The 26212-nt window shown below is 42.6% G+C and overlaps 2 protein-coding genes across 7 annotated transcripts in view; one reads left to right on the top strand and one right to left on the bottom strand.

Annotated features, from left to right (window-relative positions):
* LOC105467378 (enolase 4) overlaps nucleotides 1-16519 on the bottom strand; it is a 35693-nt gene extending 19174 nt beyond the window's left edge. For 2 of the 3 annotated variants that reach the window (XM_011716967.3, XM_011716950.3), the window contains exons 1-7: nucleotides 16355-16519; nucleotides 10683-10811; nucleotides 9433-9623; nucleotides 7262-7410; nucleotides 5438-5607; nucleotides 5214-5342; nucleotides 3548-3601 (exon numbers count right to left, since the gene is read on the bottom strand). In XM_011716967.3, the coding sequence (XP_011715269.2) occupies nucleotides 3548-3601; nucleotides 5214-5342; nucleotides 5438-5607; nucleotides 7262-7410; nucleotides 9433-9623; nucleotides 10683-10811; nucleotides 16355-16519 (987 nt within the window). The remainder of the gene's footprint in view (nucleotides 1-3547; nucleotides 3602-5213; nucleotides 5343-5437; nucleotides 5608-7261; nucleotides 7411-9432; nucleotides 9624-10682; nucleotides 10812-16354) is intronic. The other variant, XM_011716958.3, reaches the window with a different exon arrangement.
* The window catches only part of LOC105467402 (heat shock protein family A (Hsp70) member 12A), a 182077-nt gene continuing 172221 nt past the window's right edge, over nucleotides 16357-26212 (top strand). For 2 of the 4 annotated variants that reach the window (XM_011716983.3, XM_011716992.2), the window contains exon 1: nucleotides 16381-16520. In XM_011716983.3, coding sequence (XP_011715285.1) covers nucleotides 16518-16520 — 3 coding nt within the window. In that variant the 5' untranslated portion in view covers nucleotides 16381-16517. Of the gene's footprint in view, nucleotides 16521-26212 lie in introns of all 4 variants that reach the window. The other 2 variants (XM_011716985.3, XM_011716984.3) reach the window with 2 other exon arrangements.

The following is a 26212-nucleotide window of genomic DNA, read 5'->3' on the forward strand; positions in this document are numbered from 1 at the left end:
AGGCATGTGCTACCACACCTTGAACTCCTGGCCTCTCCACCTCCGCCTCCCAAAAGTGCTGGGATTATAGGCATGTGCTACCACACTTGGCCAAGGCAGGCATTTAAAAACTGTACAGATGAGGAAACCAATGCTTTGACAGGATATGTAAGAGGCTCACGAAGTGGCAGCTGATAAGTGCAGAACCAAAATAGAAACCAAATCTGTTTGCTTCAAAGATTGTGCTCTTTCCACCACACTACATATTATTTAACAACTTAAACTTTGTGACTTCGACTGCATAGTGATGGTTTTTGATACTGAACTTTCTCTAAGTGCTTTACTGCTTTTCCTTCAAACATGAATGAACTAGTTGGAGCTATTACTAAGAATCCCACTGCAGCTTCCAAACATGTAACGCCACGTGGAAAGTCAACAGAAACGTGATCCCTGCATCACACTATTGATATAATGGCCAGGTGAAATTAAGATATAATTAAGATATAATTAATAAGACATTAAGATATAATCCAGCCCCCAAGGGGCTGGATTACCCCGCTGTGGGGGCTGCCCTGTAGATTGCAGGACGCTCAGTAGCAGCTCTGATCCCTGCTTACAAAATGCCATCAGAACCCTCCTTCCAAGCCAAGACCACTAAAAATGTCTCCAGACTTGCCAAATGTCCCCTGGGCAAAATCATTGCTGGCTGAGAGTCACTGCCTTAAGAGAACAGATTGCTACATTTCACTTCATCAAAAAATTTTAAAAATCGGTATGACTCCATATCATACAATTTAAAGGCAGGCAACATGATACAGGAAAATAGGTCTAGCATATATAAAGAATTGGCTGGGCATGGTGGCTCACGCTTGTAATTCCAGCATTTTGGGAGGCCAAGGCAGGCGGATCACAAGGTCAGGAGTTCGAGACCAGCCTGCCCAAGACAGTGAAACCCCATCTCTACTAAAAATACAAAAAATTAGCTGGGCATGGTGCTGGGTGCCTGTAACCCCAGCCACTCAGGAGGCTGAGGCAGGAGAATCGCTTGAACCCGGAAAGCAGAGGTTGCAGTGAGCTGAGATCACGCCACTACACTACGGCCTGGGAGACAGAGCTAGACTCCATCTCAAAAAAAAAAAAAAATTATATATATATATATATAGAGAGAGAGAGAGAGGATTAAATCCCTTATTATGTAAAGAATTCCTAGATAGCAATAAAAGATAAACACCTCAATGAAAAGGGCAAAGTAGTAAAGCAATTTGCAGAATGATTTGTGCATAATTTTTGTATTATTTTAAACACTGTTCTCTGTTGTGCATTTATCTTCCCCACCCGCCCGCTCCCCGACGAGAGGGAGTCTCACTCTGTTGCCCAGGCTGGAGTACAGTGGTGTGATCTTGGCTCACTCCAACTTCCACCTTCCAGGTTCAAGTGATTCTCCTGCCTCAGCCTCCCGAGTAGCTGGGATTACAGATGTGCACCACCACACCCAGCTAATTTTTGTATATTTAGTAGAGATGGGGTTTCGCCATGTTGGCCAGGCTGGTCTTGAACTCCTGACCTCAAGTGATTTGCCCACCTCAGCCTCCCAAAGTGCTGGGATTACAGGTGTGAGCCACCACTCCTGGCCTATCTACTTATTGTTTTAAAAAGTCTGGAAAGCCACACTCAATTTTTAACGACAGTTATCTTTAGAGAAGGGATTGTACTGAGGGTGGTAGTCTGTAGGAGGTGGTTGTGGGTGGGTAGCTCTATCAGTATTTGAATTTTCACAAGAACATTCATGAGCTACTTGTGTCATCACAAAGTAAATAAAACATTTAAAAGACAAAATGTCAGGAAAGATTTTAGAATTGAAGAAAAACTTTTTTTTTTTTTTTTAAATGGAGTTTCATTCTTGTTGCCTAGGCTGGAGTGCAATGGCACGATCTCAGCTCACTGCAACCTCCACCTCCTGGTTTCAACTGATTCTCCCACCTCAGCCTCCCGAGTAGCTGGGATTACAGGTGCCTGCCGCAATGCCCAGCTAATTGTTTTGTATTTTTAGTAGAGATGGGGTTTCACCATGTTGGCCAGACTGGTGTCGAACTCCTCACCTCAGGTGATCCACCTGCCTTGGCCTCCCAAATTGTTGGGATTACAGGCTTGAGCCACCATGCCCTGCTGAAAAACTTTTAAAAGAAATTAAGAAGGATGAATTGTAGAATGCTCAGATATCCTGAGTTTCCTAAGAGTTTAAACTGGTTTCCTTCACCTGCTCTGACACAACCCACCAGGTATGGCTTCCTGTGGCACTGGCTCCTGATGCAGCGTGTTTCAGGTTAAACTTGTTTACTCTTCACAGTCACCCTCATGATTTGGATACTGATCATCTCCATTTTATAGATGAGGAACCCGAGACAGAGAGGCTATGGAATTGGCCCAAGGTCACGGAGTTATGAATGGCAAAGCAGAGTGCAACATCAGAGCTAACTTGTCCAAGTCTGAGTTTCTACAGGCTGGTCACTCAGAAAAGAAACTGGCCTCCTGAAAAGCACCATGGAACCGGCTCCAGCCTGGAACTGCTTAAAGCAATTCTGATCAACTGCAGGGATTGGGCCCCAGCCAGCCAACCCCCATCGAAGCAGGGGAGGGGCCCGTGCCCCCTGCCTGCAGTCACACTCTGTGCTGGTGAGACAGAGTTAGAACCAGAGTTCCTCCATGTTACACTGCTATTGTATGCCAGCCCCATCCTACTGGGTCCTCAGCCTACTGCTTCCTAATCACGCAGCTTAAAAGCCTCGGGCTAAATGCAATGTGGGATCCTGGAATGGATCCTAGAACAGAAAAAGGACACTGGTGGAAAAACCAGTGAAATTTGAATCAAGTCGGTAGTTATTAGTAGTGTATCATTTTGGTTTCTTAGTTTTGACAAATGTACCATGTAATATATCATTAACACTGGGGGAAACTGGGTGAGAGGTATTCAGGAACTGTCTGTACTATCTTTGCAACTTTTCTGTAAATGTAGTATTCCAAAATCAAAGTCGTGTGTGTGTGTGTGTGTGTGTGTGTGTGTATAAAGCCCCACAGACAAGGATTGGGTCCCTCTCCTGGCCTCAGCCCTGCCATATCACTGTGCACTGACCATTTAGAACACGATGGGACAACTGGTGACTCATACACCTGCCTCTGTGACTGCCCCCAAGAGGGCTGCTCTGCCAGGGGCCCTTGTTTGCTCAACACGGGGACCCTAATGCAGGCACAAGAGTCTGTGCCTTCATTCCATCAAGCTGCCTCTCATGTCCTGGAGGCCACATCCTTTCTTTCTTAGTAAATCCTAAGGGATGATCTTAGCACAAAGCCAGTTGCCCCAGAAACTGAAATGAGATTGTTAAGTACCATTAGAGGCTGGATCAATAGCCACTGAGGACATGGATACACTTGGTTCATGGGGGAAACCCAAAGCCAATAAATACATTCTCCATATCAACCACAGTTGATTTAATTCCAAATGAACTACAAGTTGGACGCTAGAAGGTGTCTAAGTGTCAGTAACTAGATACCATAGAATCTCTTTACATACCATTTCAATTATTTTGTTGATATGTTTCCGAATTTCCATAAGCATCTCGACCCCCTGTAAGTAGAACAACCATGATCTTCCATAGTTGCAGACTAGAAAGTTTAAGTATAAAAACGTGTAACACATGTGGCTATTTCTAACTCACAGTATTTGTAGAATCCCTGATTAGTGGATGATATGCTCTACAAAATCAGCAGATTAAATGTTAATCTTCAGCCCCAGTTTTCACTGGGTTGAATGTGAATGAGAGACTCTTCTCCCTCAGTAGCCTCTCTTCACCCTTCAGAACTGACTGGTTCAGTTGCTTGGATCAAGTTAACTTCAGACTCCTTTATGGTCTCTGGACCAACCTGGATAACTTTCTTCTTCTTTTTTATTTTTTATTTTATTTTTTGAGATGGAGTCTCACTCTGTTGCCCAGGCTAGAGCACAGTGGTGTGATCTCGGCTTACTGCAAACTCCAAATTGTTCAAGCAATTCTCTTGCCTCAACCTCCCAAGTAGCTGGGATGACAGGCATGCACCACCATGCCTGGCTGATTTTTGTATTTTTAATAGAGACGGGGTGTTGCTATGCTGTCCAGGCTGTTCTCGAAGTCCTGACCTCAGGCTATCCTCCAGTCTCAGCCTCCCAAAGTGCTGGGATTACAGGTATGAGCCACCATGCCAGGCCAACCTAGACAACTTTCCTACAATACATGTCACAGATCACCAAGGTAGTCTGGATTAAAGTGGCTAAATCAATATAAATCTACTGCCCCTTAAAAAGTAGAAAAGCATGTTGTGATGATGAGATCTGCATACGAAGACCCAATAAAGAATGGCTCTCCTCGTGCTCTGGTATGCAAACAGCTCAACAGATACTAACTAAAGGAAAGATCCTGACACCAGGATCTGAATACAGTCTGACAGATGATAAGCCAGGTATAAATCCTAGTCGTCTGCAACTGATAAACTGTAAGGCAATAACTATTTTAAGAAATAATTCTTTATCATGAAAAAAGTTGTTTTTTCTTTTACTGATTTCCACCAAGATAAAATATCACTCAACTTATTGCTGGAGGGGGCTTGGGGAAAGCTTTCCGTACTTTTTTAGAAAGCATCTCCTATAGATCGTGAACCTTTGGTCATCATGAAGATTTAAAGAGGCATATTGACTCTTTCAGGCTACTGAGGAGCAGTACAGACCCTCGCACACCTCTGAGTGGTGAACATGCAACGAGATTTTTTCACTCCTATGCACTAAAAGTCTCATACGTCCCAGGCAAGTCCTGGAGTTCTTACTTAACAGAGTGGGCTGCTAGGAGGTGCTAGCTTTCATTTGCTGCTGCCATAGGGCACAGTGCAGAGTAAATAAAGATGCCCCCAAATAACAACCTTCCAGCACTTTCTAGGTCTGCAGAGTTTCTCAGTCATGGCTTCTCTGTGAGTTACCAGCGTGAGCCAATGTTGTAATGAAACCAGACATCTAAGGTGCTCTACATGTGCTCCCTTTGGTTTGAGGTCTTTCTTCCCACTTCACTAATATCCTAAAATATTTTTTCTCGTTTTATCTTTAATTCCCTGTCCCTTGGTGTCACAAGGGAGCTCCACTAAAAGTTCATCAATTATGGAGTTGTTTTTTTTTTTTTTTTTTAGAAAAGGTAATTTGACATAATGTAAGGTACTTGTTTGGTTGTTAATTCAGGATGGGGTATACAAATCACTTCTTTCATTAAATTTAGCTTCCCAGATGATGACTTCCCACAGCTGATCAGCGATACCATCAGCAAAGGCATAAATAGCATTGGCTGTTCCTGAAATAGGGGGAAAATGAGGGAAAATGAGAAACAGGGTTCATCCATATTGAGATACTCATGGCTCCTTTTAATGGAACTTCATAGATACTAACCTGATTGTGCTTCAATAGAGCGATATTTAAGTACAGAGGTTTATTAAGCAGCATGGCACAGGCTTTGGCAACAGCTAGTGACACGGCCCCTATGGCCATACTGCCACTGAGCACAGGCTCAACAGGCTCTGCAGGTGCAATAGGTTTCTCCGTAATAGTATCCTTCCTCCCTGGAGGGAGAAAGATTGAGAGAGTTAAGACTGTATTTCTAAATGCTTTACTTACAGATGGAAAGATCCAGGAAAAAGAAAGGATGAAAGCCGAGGCTGGGAACAACAAATGCTCTACCTCAACCCCCAAGAAGTTTTCTGTTTGGTTTTGCTTAAGATTCTCAAATAATCATTAGCCATGGATTTTGCCAGTCTAAGACATTTGAGGCCATTTAACATTAATTCCTTCATCAATCATATGAGGTAGATATTTTTATTCTACATTTACATATACGTAAACTGGGGCTTGGAGGGGTTAAAAGACTTGCCCAACATGTAACAGAAAGTAGATAGAGGATTTGAACTGTCTTTAAATTTCAAATCTTTTGTTTTTCTATATTTCACCATAGCTGCTGCACACTCAATTTTCTGCTGAACATCTCTGCATAAATATATCTAACCCTGCTGTCTTTCTCGCCAACACCAAATCAATGCCTTGTTCTGTGTCATTTACGATCTTTAGCAGTGCCTTTCAGATCCAACCATCGACCGAGATTCCTTACCCATCTTTCACTAGAATATGTTCTCAGCCTCCCTGTCTCGTGAGGTCCAGAGTCCATCATACATATCTCTAGTGTTCCTCTTGTCCTTTCCTCCACAGCTGCCGATGTGGTTCAGGTCCCCAGTGGAGAAAAGATATTTCAGCACCTCACGTTTAATGAGTGCTTAGCAAATAGCTGTGTCCTCCCACTTCTTCCCTTAAGTTCCACGTTCTGTTAGTCAAAAGCAACCACTAAACGAACATTCATGTTGGTCTCTACTTATAACTCAGTAGTGGCCATCCCACCCTTCCAAGGGAAGATTGCTCAAACATAATTCTTTTGTCTCAGGGCAAATCTCTTCACCTCTCTGGGCCTCAGCATCTGGATCTATGAAATAAGGTACCCTGTCTCCCTGGTCTCTTTGGTCCCTTCCTGGTTCTGGTTTCTCAACGAAACCCACATTAATTGAGTGTATGGCTCGTGCCTGGCATCATGCTAGATACGGGCAATGGCAAGTGGAATAAACATGATTCATGCCCTCAAGGAGCATGCTCTAGTTCAGCAAACATACAAAACCCTGTTATTATACTAACAGCAGCTCCAGAATGACCGTACTGCAGGGGCTGAGGTTAGCGATCTGTTGGAAGGGCATGCAGCAAGGGCAGACTGAAGTGATCATTTCTATTATTTGCTTTAAAATAAAGTTTTGTAAAGAAAATGTTTATTTTACATAGGATTGAGAAAATGTTGGTTGTTCATATCAAAGGAATCAAAACTCTAAGATATGGAGTGGCTTTTTGATTAGCTAATGGAAATTTTGAAGGGAGGTGAAAGGTCTCCCAAGCCATCCCCTCCTACCCCACCCCCAACTTGGCACTGCTCAATGCACCTTATTTAATAATAAGTATTTCTCACCTCTGGGTGAGAAACTGTTTTATTTTACAAATAAAAATGGAGAGTGGGATGGGGGCAAAATCTTTGAGTGAGGACGTGGCATAGGATGGATGGCTTTTGGCTGTAAGCCCAAACTGGTTCTGTAGCCAAGACACTCAGAAAGGCAGTCCAAGTTTCAGCCTTTCTTCCTCACACATTTGTTACTAAGGACTCTGCAAGATGGTAAGTCACCAACCAACCTGGCTTTTGCCCCTTTTTTTTGGTAGGAGGTGGAGGGGGTGGTGGCGGTGGTACTGGAGGTACAAGTGTAGGCACTGCTGAGGATTCCAGGCTGTTTTCCAATTCTTTTCTCTCCTTATCTTCTTGTACTTTACTTGCAAAGAATATCCTTAATGGCAAGAAAATATGGCTTTACACTGGGATATTTAGGAAGATCACTCTGTGATTTTGGTCATGTTTTAGAGCTGACCCCAATATATTTCAATAAATAACTGCTTTTCAGCTACTTAAGAACAAATCAACTTTAATTTTCAAAGCCAGAAAACACTGATGCTGTTATAAAACTGCATTCAAGAACTGAAATTCATTTTGGCATGGAAATAAATGATTAAAGATTTCAGGTGCTCATTTTAAAATGATTTGAGCCCTGGTTTTGCACTTTTAGAGTAAAACTTGAAGATGTAATTTTATTGTGGGTTACAGTATTTTCTTTTTGTAGAAATGACCATCAGAAAACAAATGTGTCAAGAATAGAGTGAAATATAGCATATAATATAGAGGACTTCCTTTCTTTTTCTTGGCACTTAAGATGAATATTTAAAAAAAAACTTTTGGAAATCCCACTTAGATGCATTTATGTAAAATTTCAGCACCCCAGAATAAAAAGAAGAGGCTAAAAGCTTCTATAGGCAAAAAACCAGGCAAATAAAAAACAAAGACATAGGAATCAGATTTGCATCAGATTTATTAATAATCCAGATGCCAGTGGGGCAATGCCTTTAAAGTATGAGATAAATTGATTTCAACAGAGAATTCTATACTCAGCTAAACTATCAACCTTGGGGGCAAAGTATCGACATTCCCACACATAAAATAACTAAGAAACTTTACATCCCATATACCCTTTCTCATCCTTACTTTTAAAGGATACAATCCAGCAAATCATGAAAGAAAAGAATGTGGGATCCAGAAACAGGAGAACAATGAAGTTTTTATGGCATCTCTGTAGGTGGTCTACAGAAGAACCAGTCCAGATGGGTGATTTGGGGAGGGAAAATGCCAGGAAAAAAAAAGAGTGTAATAAAATATAAGATGTAACTGAGAGCTTGAGAAAAAAAATAATAAACTAAGAAAATGATAATAGCACATGAAGGAAAAAAAAAAAAAAAGGAATAGAGGAATAGCATTCAGAAACTCCAAGCAAACCAAAAACTATTCAAAAAAGTTTCTTGGCCTGGCGCGGTGGCTCACGCCTCTAATCCCAGCACTTTGGGAGGCCGAGGCGGGTGGATCACTTGAGGTCAGGAGTTCTTGACCAGCCTGGCCAACGTGGTTAAAAACCCATCTCTACTAAAAATACAAAAATGAGCTGGGCATGGTGGCAAGCACCTGTAATTCCAGCTACTCAGAGGCTGAGGCAGGAGAATCGCTTGAACCTGGGAGGTGGAGATTGCCATCAGCCAAGATCATGCCACTGCACTCCAGCCTGGGTGACAGGGGAAGACTCCATCTCAAAAAAAAAAAAAAAAGTTTCTTTTACAAAGGTCATTATCTTACTCTGAAGCAAACTAAAATGTTATACACAATTAAGTAAATGACAAAGCTTAAGAAAAGAGAATCCAATTGACCTTCTGTTGGCCAAGGGGTTGTGGCATTGGACCTGCACAAACAGAAAAGTGATTCTAACCCATTACTTGGTTGGGCAATGAAGAACATTTCCATAGCCCTAGTAAACGCTTCCTTGTTAGCGCGTTTGAGTCAACCTATGGGCAAAGCATGGGAGACTCAGTTGTGGCTGGAGGACAGAATGTAAGTGTCAGCTGTTGTGACTAAATAAAAGGATATGAGAAGCTCATAGGTGGCATGTGACGGGTGGGGAGAAGGAAAAGGGCATCCTCTGGATTCACAATCAAATTCTTTTTCTGAGAAGCTTTTTACTAAGTCTTAGGACAGCTCTATACATGAAAAGAGACCAAAAAGCCCTATGTAGCATTACACAGTAAGGTGTTAATTACAGGGTTTTCAGGAGAAAAACAAACTTTATGCTAAATGTTGCTGCTTTCACATATGCTTTGTAAACTGACTTCCCAATGCTATAGATTTGACAGACCCATTTAATCGGCAGGTGAAATGGAAAGATAATGGACGTATATTTGTTCTTGATGTTTATATTTCAAAGTGGAAACTGTACCTGAGGAGGTGATCCACCTCTGCCTGATCAGAGGGTGCCATCCCCTGGAGCTCGTGCGTAATGGTGCTGTTGACCCACTGCACGGCGGTGCTGACCGCGCTGGCCCTCTCTGCCTCCTCCGCTTCAGCCAGCTCGGGCAGAGCGTTCTCATGGACTTCAAAGTGAGTCGAGATTACCACAGAACATATGTTCTGAAAATCACAGAAATGTATTCAACACTTTCCCTACCTCTCCCAGAAAGAGGAAATTAATCCAGCTTTTAACATGCACGAAATTTTACCACCAATTTCAAGGGGAGAATGAGAATATATAATTTTCTTTGAGATATTTTTATAGCTATTGAAACACTGTGGAAATCAGCTTCATAGAACACTTAAAATACCCTTAGAAAAACCCTACGCCGAACTTCATTTTTATCACTACCTTTCTAATAAATAACAACAAAAATGCAGATTTACTCATTATTCTTCTCCTACCAGAGACTATAGCAAAAATTATTTCTAACAAATATGTAGCAAAGTGAATTAAAATGAATTGTTAAAACTATTAAAGTAAATTATTTTCTTTATTTAGGTCAGTCTAACATCTATAAATATCCAGGTAAATAGACTAATCTATAAATCTACATGTAGATTTATAGAACCTATCACATGAGTAATGTCAGAATTTAAAAACCATTTTGGTCAGGTGCAGTGGCTCACGCCTGTAATCCCAGTACTTCTGGGAGGCCGAGGCGGGCAGATCACCTGAGGTCGGGAGTTCGAGACCAGTCTGACCAACATGGAGAAACCACATCTCTACTAAAAATACAAAATTAGCCAGGCATGGTGATGGATGCCTGTAATCCCAGCTACTCGGGACACTGAGGCAGGAGAATCACTTGAACCCGGGAGGCAGAGGTTGTGGTGACCCGAGATCGTGCCATTGCACTCCAGCCTGGGCAATAAGAGTGAAACTCCATCTCAAAAACAAAAAACAAAACAAAACAAAACTATTTTTGCCTCAGTTCCTTTCTCCATGTTGGCTCATCCTCAGGTTAGCATGTCATGTCTGTATCAAAATTACACTGAAACATAATAAAGCCATCATGGTTGACGGTATGATTCATGCTTACATGACTACCTATGAAATATACATATATTTCACAAATACTTAATTTCGAAACGTTAATTTTCTACAGTTTAGACAAGAGTTGCTAATACATGCAGTGGGGCCAGTACATTAAAGAACACACTGAAACTGCCTCATACCTTAGGAAAGTTTTGAATAGTGCAGAATATGTCCACTTGCAAGGTTGGAAGCCCTAGTCCATCCAGTACGTCTTTCCCCACTATTTTGCATATGGTGGGAGGCTTTGCAAGTTTAGAAAAGCAGTTTGCCTTCAACACACACAAAAGAACAAAAATCAGCTGGTTCAAGTGGGTGCTTGGGGAAAAAAGTCACAATACCACATCTAATTTATCTTCAAAAAGTCATTCACATTGACTCTTGTTTTACCACACCTCTCCATGAGTGTTCTTCCTGATGCCAGGATTAGACTAGCAGTTCTGTGAGAACTGCCCTGCCCTCACCTACTGAGATACAGATTCAGGCCACTCTTGAGTCTCTGGTATATGGGGCAATTTGGTGTATGTTGAACTCTCAACAGAAACTTGCATACATTTCTTAATTAAAAGGCCCTGTGTCACTGATTAGCCAGCCTTCTTCAACAGAGACAGTCTCACTCTGTTGCCAGGCTGGAGTGCAGTGGCACGATCTCGGCTTGCTGCAACCTCCACCTCCAAGGTTCAAGCAGTTCTCCTGCCTCAGTCTCCCGAGTAGCAGGGACTACAGGCGCGTGCCACCACACCCAGCTAATTTTTGTATTTTTAGTAGAGATGGGGTTTCACCATGTTGGCCAGGATAGTCTCGTTCTCTTGACCTCGTGATCCGCCCACCTTGGCCTCCCAAAGTGCTGGGATTACAGGCTAGCAGGCCTTCTTAGAGTCAATTCAGTTGACTAAGCTATCCCTCTTGTTTGTTTGTTTCTTTCTTTTTTTTTGAGACAGGGTCTTACTCTGTCAGCCAGGCTGGGGTGCGGTGGCACGATCATGGCTCACTGCAGCCTCAACTTCCCAGGCTCAAGCGATTCTCCCACCTCAGCCTCCCGAGTAGCTGGGACCGCAGGCACACGACACCACACCTGGCTAATTTTTATTTTTTGTAGATACAGGATCTTACTATGTTGCTCAGGCTGGTCTCAAACTCCTGGCCTCAAGCAATCCTTCCACCTCAGCCTTCCAAAGGGCTGGGATTACAGCGTCAGCCACTGTGCCCAGCCCCCTTGTTTCAAGATATAGAAACCAACTGGTCTCTAGAACACCATGATGCATTCAAATTTAAGAAACCTGACATGGGCTGATTTTTTTTTTTTTCAAGACAGGAGTCTCACTGTGTCACCCAGGCTGGAGTACGATGGCATGATCTCTGCTCACCACAACCTCTGCCTCTTGGGTTCAAGCGATTCTCCTGACTCAGCCTTCCAAGTAGCTGGGATTACAGGTGTGCACCACAACGGCCGGCTAGTTTTTTGTATTTTTAGTAGAGAAGGGGTTTCAACATGTTGGCCAGGCTAGTTTCAAGCTCCTGACCTCGTGATCCGCCCGCCTCAGCCTCCCAAAATGCTGGGATTACAGGCGTGAACCACTGTGCCCAGCACATGGGCTCATTTTTATTCCTCCCAGCAAGGCATGTGATATTTTAGTGGTGAAGACTTAATGCAATGGTTGTATCTTACTATCAGCTCATGCAGAGTCCTATGTGTTCAAAGAGGCTTGTTGGGAGCCTTAGTAATTGCAGTTTCATTGAGGTGGAAAAGCAGAAGCCATTTGGAAGTGATCCAAGAAAGAGACTGAAGAAAGAGAAGCTGAGATAGAAAGCCCACTCAAGGAGCCTGCAAGAAAAGGCTCAGGATGGTGTTTCTGTGCAGAGGAGCAGGAGCTAGGAGAGACTGAAAGGAGGGAAGGCGAAGGCACACTTTTATTGCTCTCTTGATTACCAGATAGGATTGGGCTTTGCTTTCATTTAGCAGACCAGTTCTCCTATCTTTCAGTTCAAAATCCAGTGACTTCAACCTGGACAACAGGTCATCTAATACCCACAGCGACATGTCAGTTCAGAGGTGGGGCCCCAGAAGTAGTAAGCAAGAACTCATTTTCAAGCTATCCATGAATTTTTAAACTGGTGGTTTGTATGTTACAGAGTAAGTGCCTAAATGAATTTAGAATCAGGAGAGCAAAAATGTTATTTAGCTTATACTCTCTGTGTTATAGTGAGTTCAATTTAACAAGCACCAAGCACCTATAATGTGCCACACGTTGTGTTAGGAGAGGAAGGGAACTAACATTTTTAAAGTAATTAATCTGTGCTCTGAAAGAGTGACTTCTTTATCACTATATCACAAACCACAGAGCCTGACATACATAGGATTCTATAAATTAAATCTTGTATAAATTAATAAATGTCAGTGACATCCCTGGGCACTATATATACATTATGTCATTACATTCAACTCTCTAAGCTATGTGATGTCATCTCCATCCCACAGATGGGCAGACTGAGTTTCACAAAAATTAACTGTCCAAGATCACTTAGCCAATGTTTTCATTATCTACTGCTTTGTAACAGACCACCCCAAACCTTAGCGGTTTAAACCATTAACTTGCTCATGATCCTGTAATCTGGGTGGGGCTTCAACTGGGAAATTCTTTTGCTGGGCTTCTCTGGAGTCCGTTATGCAGATGTAATCATCTGAAGGCTTGACAGGAGCCAGCATATCCAAGCTGTTTTCACTCAATGTCCAGTGCCGTAGCTGGGATGGCTGGCACAGTGAGGGGTTGGCTGGGCATCTGTCTTTCTCACAGGATATCCTGAGGGGTCTCGTATCTGCCAGGGTCTTTCTCTGCACAACCTCTCTCTTTCCAGTAGGGTAATTGGGACATCCTCACAGCACGATGACTAGCTTCCAAGAGGACAAGCTTCAATATGCCAGCACTTACCAACTCTCTGTTTGTATCGTGCTTGTCAAGGTCCTATTGATCAAAGTAAGTGACATAGCCAAGTCCAGAGTCAGTGTGGGAGGGACTTACAGAAAGGTGTTCACACTGGAAGTGTAGTTCCTTGGAGGACCATCAATGTAACTCTATCACAGTGAGGAAGTGGCAGAGATAAGAATCAAAACCAGATCTGCCACATTCCCAATCCAAAACTCTCTCAAGCATTCAGTTTTATGATAACGGAATAAATTGTATTGTTACTGCCTACAAGGATCTTTACCATGTGTGAATTCCTCTAATATGTCTGTCTTAGTTTGTTCTCACACTGCTATCAAGGACTGCCTGGAAAGGAAAGCATAAGTTTAATTGACTCACAGTTTCGCACAGCTGAGGAGGCCTCAGGAAACTTACAATCACGGTGGAGGGAGAAGCAAACACATGTTTCTTCACATGAGGGCCAGAAGGAGAAGTGCAAAGTGAAGGGGGCAAGCCCCTTATAAAACCATCAGCTCTCATAAGAACTCACTATCACGAGAACAGCATGAGAGCAACCATCCCCATAACTTACTTACCTCCCACCGGGTCCCTCCCCACATGTGGGGATTATGTGGGGATTATGAGAAGTACAATTCAAGATGAGATTTGGGTGGGGATAGAGCCAAGCCATAGCAATGTCGGAGAGGGACAGAAGAAATGACATTGGAGCTGAACACTGGAGGAGGTATAGTGTTTCAGTGGCAGTCAAGGGGGAAATGTGGTGAGCAGATACTTCAGGGACAGGGAATGGGACAAAGGGGAGGGAGGCAGGAAACTTCTGGCTTTAGGGAGCAGTCAGTGATTTGGTGTAGAGGAGGAGGACAGGGAGTGGGAGATGCGCCTGTTACCAGAGAGAGGGGCTGAGCACTGTGAACCATACACATGAAGGCCAGCAAGCAGGGGAAAGCTACAGGAGGTTCTGAGGAAGAGAACTGTGGTCAGACTTGCACGTTAGGACGCTGCTCTGGCAGCACTCTGCAGGATGAACTAGATAGAGGGAGAGAGGAGGTGAGAGTAAGCACAGCCAAAACTAGGGCAGTCACTAAGAAAAGGAAAAGGAGATTGCTTTTTCTTTTTTGAGACAGAGTCTCACTCTGTTGCCCAGGCTGGAGTGCACTGGTGGTGGTGCAGTCTCGGCTCACTGCAACCTCCAACTCCTGGGTTCAAGGAGTTTGCTTTTTTGCCCCTGCAATTCCTGAACATCCCTCAAAGTCCAAGCCACAGCTTTCCTGGATATACAGCCTCCAAGGATCTTTTCCATCCCTGAATTCCTTTAATAGGCATATAGGGATCTGTCCCTCAATCTAGCACACAGTCATCTATCTCCTTATCTTTTGCTCCAATTATTTTATGTATTAGTGACTTTTGTTCCAAACTAAGATATAAATTCCCAGAGAGCTGTACAAACGAATATCCTGGCTGCCTAATAGAATGAGAACATTACACTGGGGAACAAGAGTTCATATTTTTAGTCCTAGCTTGTGCACTAAGTAGCTGTGAGACAAAGGCTTGGTGTCCCTGTAAAATGAGGACGTTAGAATAGACTGTGTTCAATAATTCCTCTAGCAACAGATAGTAGGAAGAGGATGGAATGAGAGTCAAGCATTCACTCATTCATCCTGCAGATAGTTTCTCAGCATTCACTGTGTGCCATGCACTCTGCTGGGTATAGGGACAAAAACATGGTTTGATTTTTTTTCTTCTGTCACTATGTCCTTTGGGAAAATCATTTAAATTGCACTGGCCACAGGTTCTTCATTTGTAAAATGGGAATCATCATTTTTACCTCGTCGCAGTTGTACTAAGGATTAAGTGAGTTATAGCACGCAGCACAAGGGGCTCGGTAAACCCCACACCCCTCCCCTTTGATAGTATAGGCCATGAGTGGGAAAAAGTCATCCGCAGAACATCCTTTGTATCAACTGCCTCAACACGATGTGGTTTTGCACCCTGACAGCACATCTGTTTCTTCATAGGATTCATTCTGCTTGGTGTTCACATTGCCTCCTTGCTTTCCCTTGCCATAGTGCAAACTCCTAGGGGCCCCAAACACACTGCCTTCCTTACTACTTACAGATCTGGAGGGCAGACAACGTCTGTTTCAACTGCTCACTGCTTAACGCTAAGCTATGTGCCAGATCTCACGGCTGGGCAGAGACGCGGAAGGTGGTAAGAAAAGGCCCCTGAGCCCAGCAGGGGCTCACAGGCTGCCTAGGGAGGCTGCCTCAATGGACTACAATACACGAAGGAAATGCTGTAGGAACCCTATAGGACAGTTGGTCCAGGGCCACGTGGGCAAGGATTTGGTCTGAATTTTGGAGTTCAGGGCGGGGCGGGTCAGATATTAACGGGCATCCTGGCAGGGGAGCCAGTAGGATGAGGCCCCAGAATAGGCTGAGGCCAAATTGTAGCAAACTTGTGTTCATCCTGTGGTCAAGGTGTTCATCCCGTGGTCAAAGAGGAGCTGCTCAGGGTCGGTAAGCTGAGCTGAGGGCATTAAGGTCTGTTAAAAATGACAATTGGCAGGCATGGGCGGTGGCCCGGCCCACAAACGGAGAGGCCCCTTAGGTAGCGAGGAAGCCTGACAGGCCCTGGGCTGTCGCTGCAGCTCAAATCCGCCTAGAGCCCCCTTTCCTCCAGTTGCCTCCTTTCCACCACTTTCTCTGCGGAGATGCCTTCACCCCCCGGTGTCCTTCCCGCTCCTTCCCTCCCAGAGTCTCCTCCGCACACGCAGGACCAGGGCCCCGGCGGCACGCATGCTAGATTCTGAGGCGCAGGCGCAAGGCGTTGCCGCAGCGCGGGGCGGGGGGAGCGGGGTTGGCGGGAGGAGAGCGCCTGTCCTAGGTCCCTACCAGGTGCCCGTAGACGTCGGCAGGCTGGAGGTAGAAGGTGGAGTTGAGCAGCTCTTCCAGCCTGCGCGGAACGTCGTTCTCCCGGTAGTACTCCATCGCCTGCTGCTTCAGCTTCTGCAGCTCCCTAGTGGTCCCACAGCTGCCGCCGCCGCCTTCTTCCCCCATGGTAGGAGATTTAAGGCTACAGCGGGGTTTAGCCGGGGGTCCCACGAGCGTCCTTGCTGTCGCTAGGCAACGCAACGTGATCACGACCCCCAGATCTCGCGAGGCTTCCAGACCTAGGTTCTTCCTGCGGCAAAAACCGCTCCCTTTCCTTGGAGCTGGAATGGCTTGGCTTCTGCGCTAGCTTACCTCGCTCTTCTCCCTGCGGGATTAGGTCCGGGGGTTGGGCTCCTCATAGACTCCCGAGACTAGGGCCCTCCCGGCTTCCTTTTTCACCACTTTTCCCTGGCGATTTTCCAGAGGGGGAAATCTTTTAACGACCTCGTCTAGCGCGTTTTGCCGGAGCGCTGCAACCTTAGCTCCGACTTCCAGCTGGGGTCGCGCGCTGGGCTCCCAGTGGCCCAGCGTCTTGGGCCACCCCGCTCTCCCTACGTGCCCCCGCTCCTCCGGGTTGCTAAGGCCGCCCGTGCCAGGCAGGCCCACTCTGTTGGGGGAGGGATGTAGGGGCTCAGGGCATCCTTACTGAGCTGTGGCGATCTCAGGAATTCTTTCATTCGGCTCATGTTTATTAACTACCTGCTCTGAGCCGAGCCGTGTGCTGGCCGAGCCTGCTATGATGTCCAGGAGAGAAACGGCCACTCGCCCTTCCCTGGGATATTAGTAGGGGTGAAATCAATGGAATGAAAAAAACCAGTGTGGGTTGAAAATATTTGGGGCGAACCCTAAGGGATGGTTGTGGTTTGGGCAGACCTAAGGGTGGGGGATGATTCAGGCAGGACTTGGGGAGGTAAAACGGAAATGGGGGAATGGCCTTGGCTCACGTTCCCTCTCTAGAATGCTGTCTACGTCCTGCCCTTTTCAATCCGAAGTGCCTTCCGGGCTTCATTGTACCTGCCAGGTGTCATGCGATTACAGAACTTAGTATGCGTCCTCAGTTCTAGATACTTCCTCTGCTGCAGGAGTGGGCGGCGACGGACAGGGTGTTCTTGTTCTACTCGCGCCTGTTTATGTTCCCTACCCAAGCAGATCAGTTACAAGATCTGTGCCACACTTTGCCCCCTCTGGAAAACATCATCTTACCTACTCTGCCTGATTCCCAAGTCACTTAGTACAAAACGAGGAAGTGAGTGAGAAAGCACTTTGAAACACAGTTATTTTTAATACATGCACGTGTGGGTGCAGATGCATAAAAATGTGATGCTGTAAGTACTGTTAATACAAACCCAAACGTGCACCTTCCAAACTTCCTCCGTGTTCTCTCTGCTCTCTATGGAACGTCTCACTGTCTGTGTGTGATAGACCATCATGAACCTGCCTTCTCTCCTTGCTAGATGGAAATCCCCTGACAGTAGGATCTGAGTCTGTGTTACCTTCACATCCACCACGGAGCCTGGGGCCCTGCAAGGGCAGAGGATGTGCTCTGAATAGGTGTTGAGTGAACCCTTATGCAAAATAAGCTGACACTATTGCTGTTGTTTCCATTCCACCTTTTTGCCTTTCCTCATACACCCCTGGAAGGAAGGCACCTGCTTCTCTCCTGTGCTCATCCTTGAGTGCCCGGGTTGAGTCCCACATCAGAGAAGCCATGTCCACAATCCAGCTCTCACTCCAGCCAGCCCTTCCTTCTGAAGTCTTTCCCCATTTGCAACCTGGACTGCAAAGTTCAGCCCTCAGGATGTCTTGATTCATTTGACATTTCAATGGAAGATTGCGAGTATCCTGGGCTGGGACCACCATGTCTTAAGAGTCTCCCCCATCACCCTTTTGCCTCAGTTCCAGGAGGACAGCGACTTGATCTGTCTTGTTCACCACTGTGTCTGCAGTATTATTACATTACCTGATGGAATAGCTACTCAGTAAATATTTGTTGAATGATTGAATGGGTTTTACCCATAATAAACGGTTAATAAGTACTTAACTGACAGTCAGATGTTTTGGAGGTGGGTGAATAATAAGTACACCAACCTGACTGGAGCAAAGGGTTTCTTTTCAGGAATAATGAGAAATAGGGTGGAAAAGTAGTTTGAGGTGAGATTACAAAGACGCTGGAATCCCATTTTGTAAGAGAAGGAAGCAACCACAAATTTCTGAATTTAGGAAGGGCAAGAAATAAGTGGGATTTTAGGAAGTTAACTTGAAGCAGTGGGTAGCATTGAGGGGTTTTTGTTATACAGAAAACGAGACAGAGGCAGAAAATAGTATATGTGCAAGGGCCTAAACACTGATGGCAACCATGGGAATTGATGAGTGAGAGAGAATAGGAAGGAGCGATGTAAAAGGCTTTCACTAGTTGGATGTGGTGGGGTTGGGGAAGCAAAGATGGCTATTGAGGATACCTTGTAGAATTCTGTGGTAGTTAATGGAAATAGGATCAGTGCATCATCTGGTTTTGAAGGAGGCAACATGATGCATTGGGTGTTAGATGTGTAGAGCTTGAGTAGCACTAGTGTCCCAGAGAAAAGGGAGGACTGAAGATCCGATAGACAACATCCACATAGAGTTCAAAGTTGTAAGAACAGACGAATCCTTTGGAGGGCAAAGGGGGGAAAATCGTTTTGAAATAGGATCTAAATATTGGGGAAGGAATAGATTTAGGACATAAAAGGAAGGCAAAGAGCTATGTCAGGAAAAGGGGTTTAGAGAAGAAGGAAAAAACCAAAATCACAAAGTCTAGGGCAGAGACTTTTGGGAACGTTTCATATGTATGTGTTTGTGTTTGTAGAACTGCATAGAAAAAAGTCTGAAAAGATACACATCAGCATGTTAATTGTGTTGTTCCAAGGTGATGGGATCACCAGGACCTTTTATTTTCATCTTTCCATATATTGATAGTATCTGATTTTCCTGTAATGAATGAATTACTTTATATAACCTTGAAAAATTACATTAACAAGGCCGGGCGTGGTGGCCTCACACCTGTAATCCCAGCACTTTGGGAGGCCGAGGCAGGCAGATCACGAGGTCGGGAGATCAAGACCATCTTGGCCAACATGGTGAAAACCCGTCTCTACTAAAAATAGAAAAAATAGCTGGGCATGGCAGCGCGTGCCTGTAGTCCCATCTACTCGGGAGGCTGAGGCAGGAGAATTGCTTGAACCTGGGAGTCGGAAGCTGCAGTGAGCTGAGATTGTGCCACTGCACTCCAGCCTGGGTGACAGGGCGGGACTCCATCTCAACAAAAAAAAAGAAAAGAAAAAAGAAAAATTACGTTAATAATATTTGAGGGAAGAATGTTAAAGTTACAAGAGGATGAAGACTTTAAGAATAAATTTTTAGGAACTCAATTATTCCCCTATAGACTCATTTAATTTTCTCAAAGAAGAAGTCAAAAAATCAATCAACAAATAGAAACTACCATCCTGGTCAGCTTCTGTCATTCACTCAGTCACCAAATATTGAATGCCCACCACGTGCCAGACGCTATTCTAGGCACTGGAGTAAGAACAGTGAATAAAATAAATTCCTTCTCTTCATGGAATTTCAGTTCCAGTGACACTCCAGCAGCACTTATATCAGAGTGAGTCATCAGGAGAAAGGGAAATATCCATTTCACATTTATGATTATAAATGTGAAAGCATTTTGACAAGTCGATGTGCAAAGGGTTTATTAACAGCCCATTGGTATTGACAGATCCAGGTAAATAAAATGATTATTCATGAGTATTCCACTTTCTTATTTTTCATAGGTATTAGGAAATATTTGTGGGGTTTTAGCTACAAATACACTCATATATATGCAGATTTTATACATACTTTACACATTCTTTGTTTCAGTACCTCGGTGATTGTATTTCCATTTCATATTGAGACTGAATGTCAAAGGGCACTTCAAGAGCATCTGAGCTTGAGAAGGGTTGAGTGTATTGCTAACCCTAAACTTACCAAACTGAGGATGGGAGGGAAGAAAGGGGGAAGAAGAGGCTCAGGAGATTTAGAAAGTTCCTGGAACATATCCACGGAGAGAGGGTAGGACTGTACTCTCCTGCTTTAGAAAGAGGAAATGATATTAGAGAGAGGATATAGTCATGACTGTAAACGTCCCATGAGTCTGTAACTGCACTGGAAGGCATGTATGGTGTGCGACAAGAAACATTTGTCTGGGAATGAAAAAACCTACGTTGGAGTCCCAGCTGCCCCTAAGATCCACCTACGTCAGTAAAAAGAGATGTTTGGACTGGAGTAGAGTTTCCTAAGCTTTTCGAATATGAAGTCTCCTTTTAACAACAATAACAAAATTCAGCCCCTCTCCACAATGCAATAGTAGTTATATATAATAACTGTAAATTCAGCAGTGTTTCTAGAGGCATTTATATTTTTATTCATGGAAATTTCATGCATATGAAAGGGGATACATTTATGGGCAAGCCATTATTCAGTGTTGGGAGAGTATTTGGTGTCTTTGGAGTGATGGGCCTTTGCACAGAGTCCACGGGCTTCCTGGTGGCCTTTTTAGAGAACCCCTGAACTGGGTCTTTCCATCTTGGATCTCTCCTACTTTGTAGCCCTAATTTAAGATAAAATATCAGGACACAATCTTTTGCAACCTACTAACTGAAGACCCTTCATAGAGGAAGTTAACAGTTCTTCAGTCTGTGTTTCAAAAAGAATTTCTAAGCTACGTCAGACATTTCCCTTAAATGAAGGTAGATAAAGAAGACGTATTTGTTCATTTTTCCCTAATCCTGTCCAACACCTTTATTTAAATTGGAACTTGTTTGCGGTGAATTTGATGTTCATGAGTGATTATTTAGATGTTATTTTGGGGTTGCTATCAAGTGCTTGTTAATTCTTCTTTCCTACACTTGACATCTATGTTGAATATCATTTTTCATAGGGAACTAATGAACATGACTGCAGGTGCCTTTAATCATAGGATCATAGAAACTACAGAGAGTAGATGGAAGATGTTGCCTTTTCCTCATCTAGAAAATGGGAATAATAATGTTAATGTTAACTATCTTCACTCAGTCATCTGGCATAGTAAATAAATAAGATGCCTCATCTAGCAAATGGGAATAATGATGTTAACCATCCTCACCCAGTTGTCATGAGTAAGAAATATGATTACCAAGCTAATTGCAAATATAAATAGCTGTAAATTAAATGGTAAGTAATAAAAGTAGGACATATTTGGCTAATAAATGAGGGAAGCCTTTAAAATTTGTTTTTTTTTCTTTATTGATGTCTGCTGGCAGTAGTCATTACCACTATAATAGCAATAACAAAACCAGCCAAAACAACAGTTGCAACTACCTTTGATTGGGCATTTTTATATGCCTGGAGGTTTACTTACATCATTTCATTGCATCTGCAGAACAGCCACCAAAGGTAAGTGATTGGCCCAAGGTCACACAGTTAATAAATAGAGGAGATGGAATTTGAGTCCAGGTCTAGCTGACACCAGTGCCCATATATTTCCCGTTGTGCTCCACTGCCTCTCACGGCTGGAACTCTCTCAGGTTCCACTGTCTTATGCTGGCTGTTGCTAGACTCTTGTCCATCCTCTTTGGAGGAGCCAGTTGAGTTGCTTACTTGGAGGTCTTGAAGAAAGAACTCTCAAGAAGTGGTGTCTTGATCATTGGTTCTCAGGCTGAGCCACACATTAGAATCACCTAGAGATTCTATTGGCTTCTACTAGAATCTAAGCACCATTAGAATTTAAGCACCGCGCGGAGATGTATTGTTTATTTTAATCATTGCTACAGTATTGAATGATACTGATGATTGGGCCCTATCCCAGACCTATTAAATTGGAATCTCCAGAGGGTGGGGCCCATATGTATATATTTTAAAAATATATGATAATTAATATGCAGCCAAGGTTGCAAACCACTGCTCCAAAAGATTTCTCCATGGATTAGGTCAGAAAGTGAATGACGAAGGCTTCCCCCAGGAATGATCTGTTGATGGATAAAGCCAACAAGGCCTAGGAAATCAAAGCTCCTGAGTTCAAACCCTGGTTCTTCCAGTTCCCACTCATGTGACCTTTTACAAATTACTTGACCTTTCTGAGCCCATTTCCTCACTGACTAATACTTTTAATTTCATAGTATTGCTAGGAAATGACATTTAAAAATCCGTGTGAAATTCCTTCTGCTGTGGCTAACACATAGTAAATGGTGGTGTCATGACCAAGGAGATGAAGGAAAAGGAAAATGTAGTATTTTAGCAGTTTTGCAGTATTTGTCTGAAAACCTTTATTTAACTTTACACTGGAATCCAGACTGAACTGAATTAAAAGGGAGCCCCTTTTAAAAACAGTATCAGTGAACTCTTGAGGTGATTATGCCTCCTGGTGATTTATCACTTTTAATTTATCCTTTAGCATTCATGCAAGATTGTAAAGTTGTGTTGTTTCTCTCTTGCTTCCCAGATAAATAGAAAGCGGGAGCCATAGTCATAATGTGAGTGTTCAAAGCTAGCATCCTGACAAAGGCTATTTTAGATTTATTTTAGATTGAGCCTTCTGATCATTTGTTCAGAGGCCTTTGACACTGAAGACCAAAAGATACTGTTGGAGATGCTACCTCTGGCAGTTTAATTAGTATTTTTCAGGGAATAGACACACAATTTCTATATGGGCAGAATGAAATTGGAAGTAGGGCAATTATTCAGTGAGTTCATATAGTAAAGAGAAAAGGAAAAGATCGACCATAGAAACTCTGGCTGGGCGCGGTGGCTCACACCTGTAATCTCAACACTGTGGGAGGTTGAGGCAGGTGGATCATGGGGTCAGGAGTTTGAGACCAGCCTGGACAAGATGGTGAAACCTCGACTTTATTAAAAACACAAAAATTAGCTGGGCGCAGTGGCGGGTGCCTGTAATCCCAGCTACTTGGGAGGGTAAGGCAGGAGAATCGCTTGAACCCGGGAGGCAGAGGTTGTAGTGAGCCAAGATTGTGCCTGGGCGACAGAGCAAGACTCCATCTCAAAAACAAACAAACAAAACTCTTTAAGCAAGCTCTTTTGCCATTTTTAAATAGATAATTTTTTTAACTTTATAGAAGTAGCTACAGCTTAAAGGTATTTTTGTAACGTATCTACAGGGCTAATAAAGCAAAAGGAATACATATAAAATACCTTTAAAAGGCCAGGTTTTCTAATCTGTACTTCTTTTATTAATATAAAAATAGCAAAATAAACAGTATGATTATACTTATTGTGAGTGAAGAAAATGTTTAATGTATTTTCCACATAGGGGGCAGCAAAGAAGAGAGAAGGAAGAATCCTAGTTAAGAGGACGAGTTAGATGTTTTATCAAGTTATGGCAAAAAAAATGTTTTCTCTGTGACTCTTGTAAATATCGATTGGATTTGTTTCCTGGCCCCTGAGAGTTCTGTGCCTGTTTTGTGGCTGCACTTGAATGAGTATTAATAAATTGTTTGACTTTTGTAATTAAATTTGAGAACCTGATTGAAGGGGATTTTAACTTCCTTGAAAATGTACTTTAAGTTAATCTGCTTAAGAGGAATTATCTGTTCGTTGTTAGCAAATCAAAAGACTGCCTCAGCCTTATAACTGATGATTTCTACAGGCCTGGTTATGAATCTTATGGTAATGTTAAACCTTCAAAAATTATTTGGGGAATTAAAAAAATAAAGTTTGACAACTTAGCACTTGACTTTACATTAATTATTGGCGAAGTGTAGAATTTTTTTTTTGTCATTATGGTGGTGGTTTCTCTTTTTCTGCCATAATTTTGTCTTTTAGAGTTGGCAGCTATTTTGTCCTAAGGAAGTTTTAGAACCACAGTTCTTTGAGTATTAAAAAAAATAATAGCAGTCACAAATGAAGAATGAGAACTGTTTTTCAAAGAACTGTGTTTTGGAGGAATAAATTCTCAGTATTTTTTTAGCAAATAAAATAATTTTAGGCAAATTTATCAGTATTGATTTAACTGCTTCTCTTTCGTATATGACAAACATCTATAAATTATTATAATTGAAGCCCTATGTACTTCCAAAATTATTTAAGGTGATATATGTGTATGAATCTCAAATGTGTTAGATTAAATTTCTCTACCAGATGTTAAAAAATACATTGAATTGTGTTGAATGCTGACAAGGGATAATGTATGATTAATCCTGTTTTTAATTAAATAATATAATTATTATATTTCGTGATTATGCATTCAACACCTTGAGTAGAGATTACAGAAATAAAACTGCCAATGATCAGCATCTGTTTGTCAGAAAAACGTTTCTATTAATACTTGAAGGAGAAAAGTTTAGTAAAGATCAAAGACTGAAATATGATTTCTAAAATGGAAATGCTTTTATTATGTTATTAATGATGTTTGTCCTTGGCCTGAGCTACAATTTTAACTGCTACAGTTGGGGGATAGGAAAGAATAGGAACGTGCGGGAGTATCTAACACACAGTTGTACTCAGAATGGAATAAAGAGTTGTGTGTATTAGGAGAATATTGTATGAAATTACTTTCACTTGAAATAAATAATTGAGGCAAAAGCGAAGTATGGATTAGAAGTATCTGGGTGTCTGCCCTCACCCCCATTTGTGTGTGTGTGTGTGTGCCTAGAGATACGGACAAGGAAAGCAGCGTGAGTAACTCAGGCTTCACTCTGTTCCACTGCCCTTACCGGAGCTATCAAAGTGCCCTGAGGGAGCTGCACTTGTTCAACAGCTACTGTTAGACTGTTGTGAAAATTGGAGTTGATCTATGAACAACTGATTGATTTAAAACATCACTGAGCAATCCTAGGTAGTCATCCTTCCCAAAGGTCACAACCAAATATTTGTACTCTAGTCTTAAAAACTTTCAGGAAACTTGAAAATGGAGAAGATAGATACTCACAAGGCAGGAATTCCATCTGAATTAAGCTTAGATCTCTGTACCTCCTAAAGAATTTTCCTGCCTCTAACATGTTAAAAGCAGAGTTCCTGTTTGAGGGAACTAGTGCCAAATTTCTTTTTGATGTAAAATTATTCTCAGCCAACACTTGTTGAGATTCCTATTAACTGTGGATCTGACCTGAACTTTGGTTGCCTAATCATGAATGCTTTCTTTTTTTTATAGCTAAGCTGATAGGAAAAATACAGTTTCTGTGCTGATTTTGAGAATACGGAATCAAATACAAAATCAAAGACTCTGTTTTTTTTAGGGTAAAAACAAAGGGCTATAACTTTTATTTTAAAGAATATTTGAAATAAATAAAATGTATATTTATCAATGTATAGCTTTAGAATAAATGTTTTCCTGTATATCATCATTTATTAGTTTACTGAAAACACAGCCATTTTAAATTCTAAACTAAGAAATTAATAATTGCAAGAAAAAAATATCTGTTCAATTAGTAATTTTTGTATACTTGTAAACCGAATGTTGGAAAATTAGTTCTCTTTTTCAGAGATAATTATAAATCTGCAAAACAGGATATGCAGTCAAAATGAACTCAAAACAGGAACTCTTTTTAATTTGTATTTGCAATGACTTTATCTCCAAATATTATATATTATATGAGAACAAAAAAAAAATCACCATGTGTTTTGATTTTAACTAAAAAGAACTGACTTTCCCGTCCGTATGTATGCTGTCTTGAGTTCAACCCCAATTCACTAGGGGCATGCCTTGGACTTTTCACATTCTTTCAAGCCCCAATACTAAGGAAAAAAAAAAGGCACTAACCTTGGCACAAAACTAGACCCTGGCTGGTACATCAAACATTGCACACACGT

The sequence above is a fragment of the Macaca nemestrina genome, chromosome 9, assembly GCF_043159975.1.
Source record: "Macaca nemestrina isolate mMacNem1 chromosome 9, mMacNem.hap1, whole genome shotgun sequence".
Classification (NCBI taxonomy): Eukaryota; Metazoa; Chordata; class Mammalia; order Primates; family Cercopithecidae; genus Macaca; species Macaca nemestrina.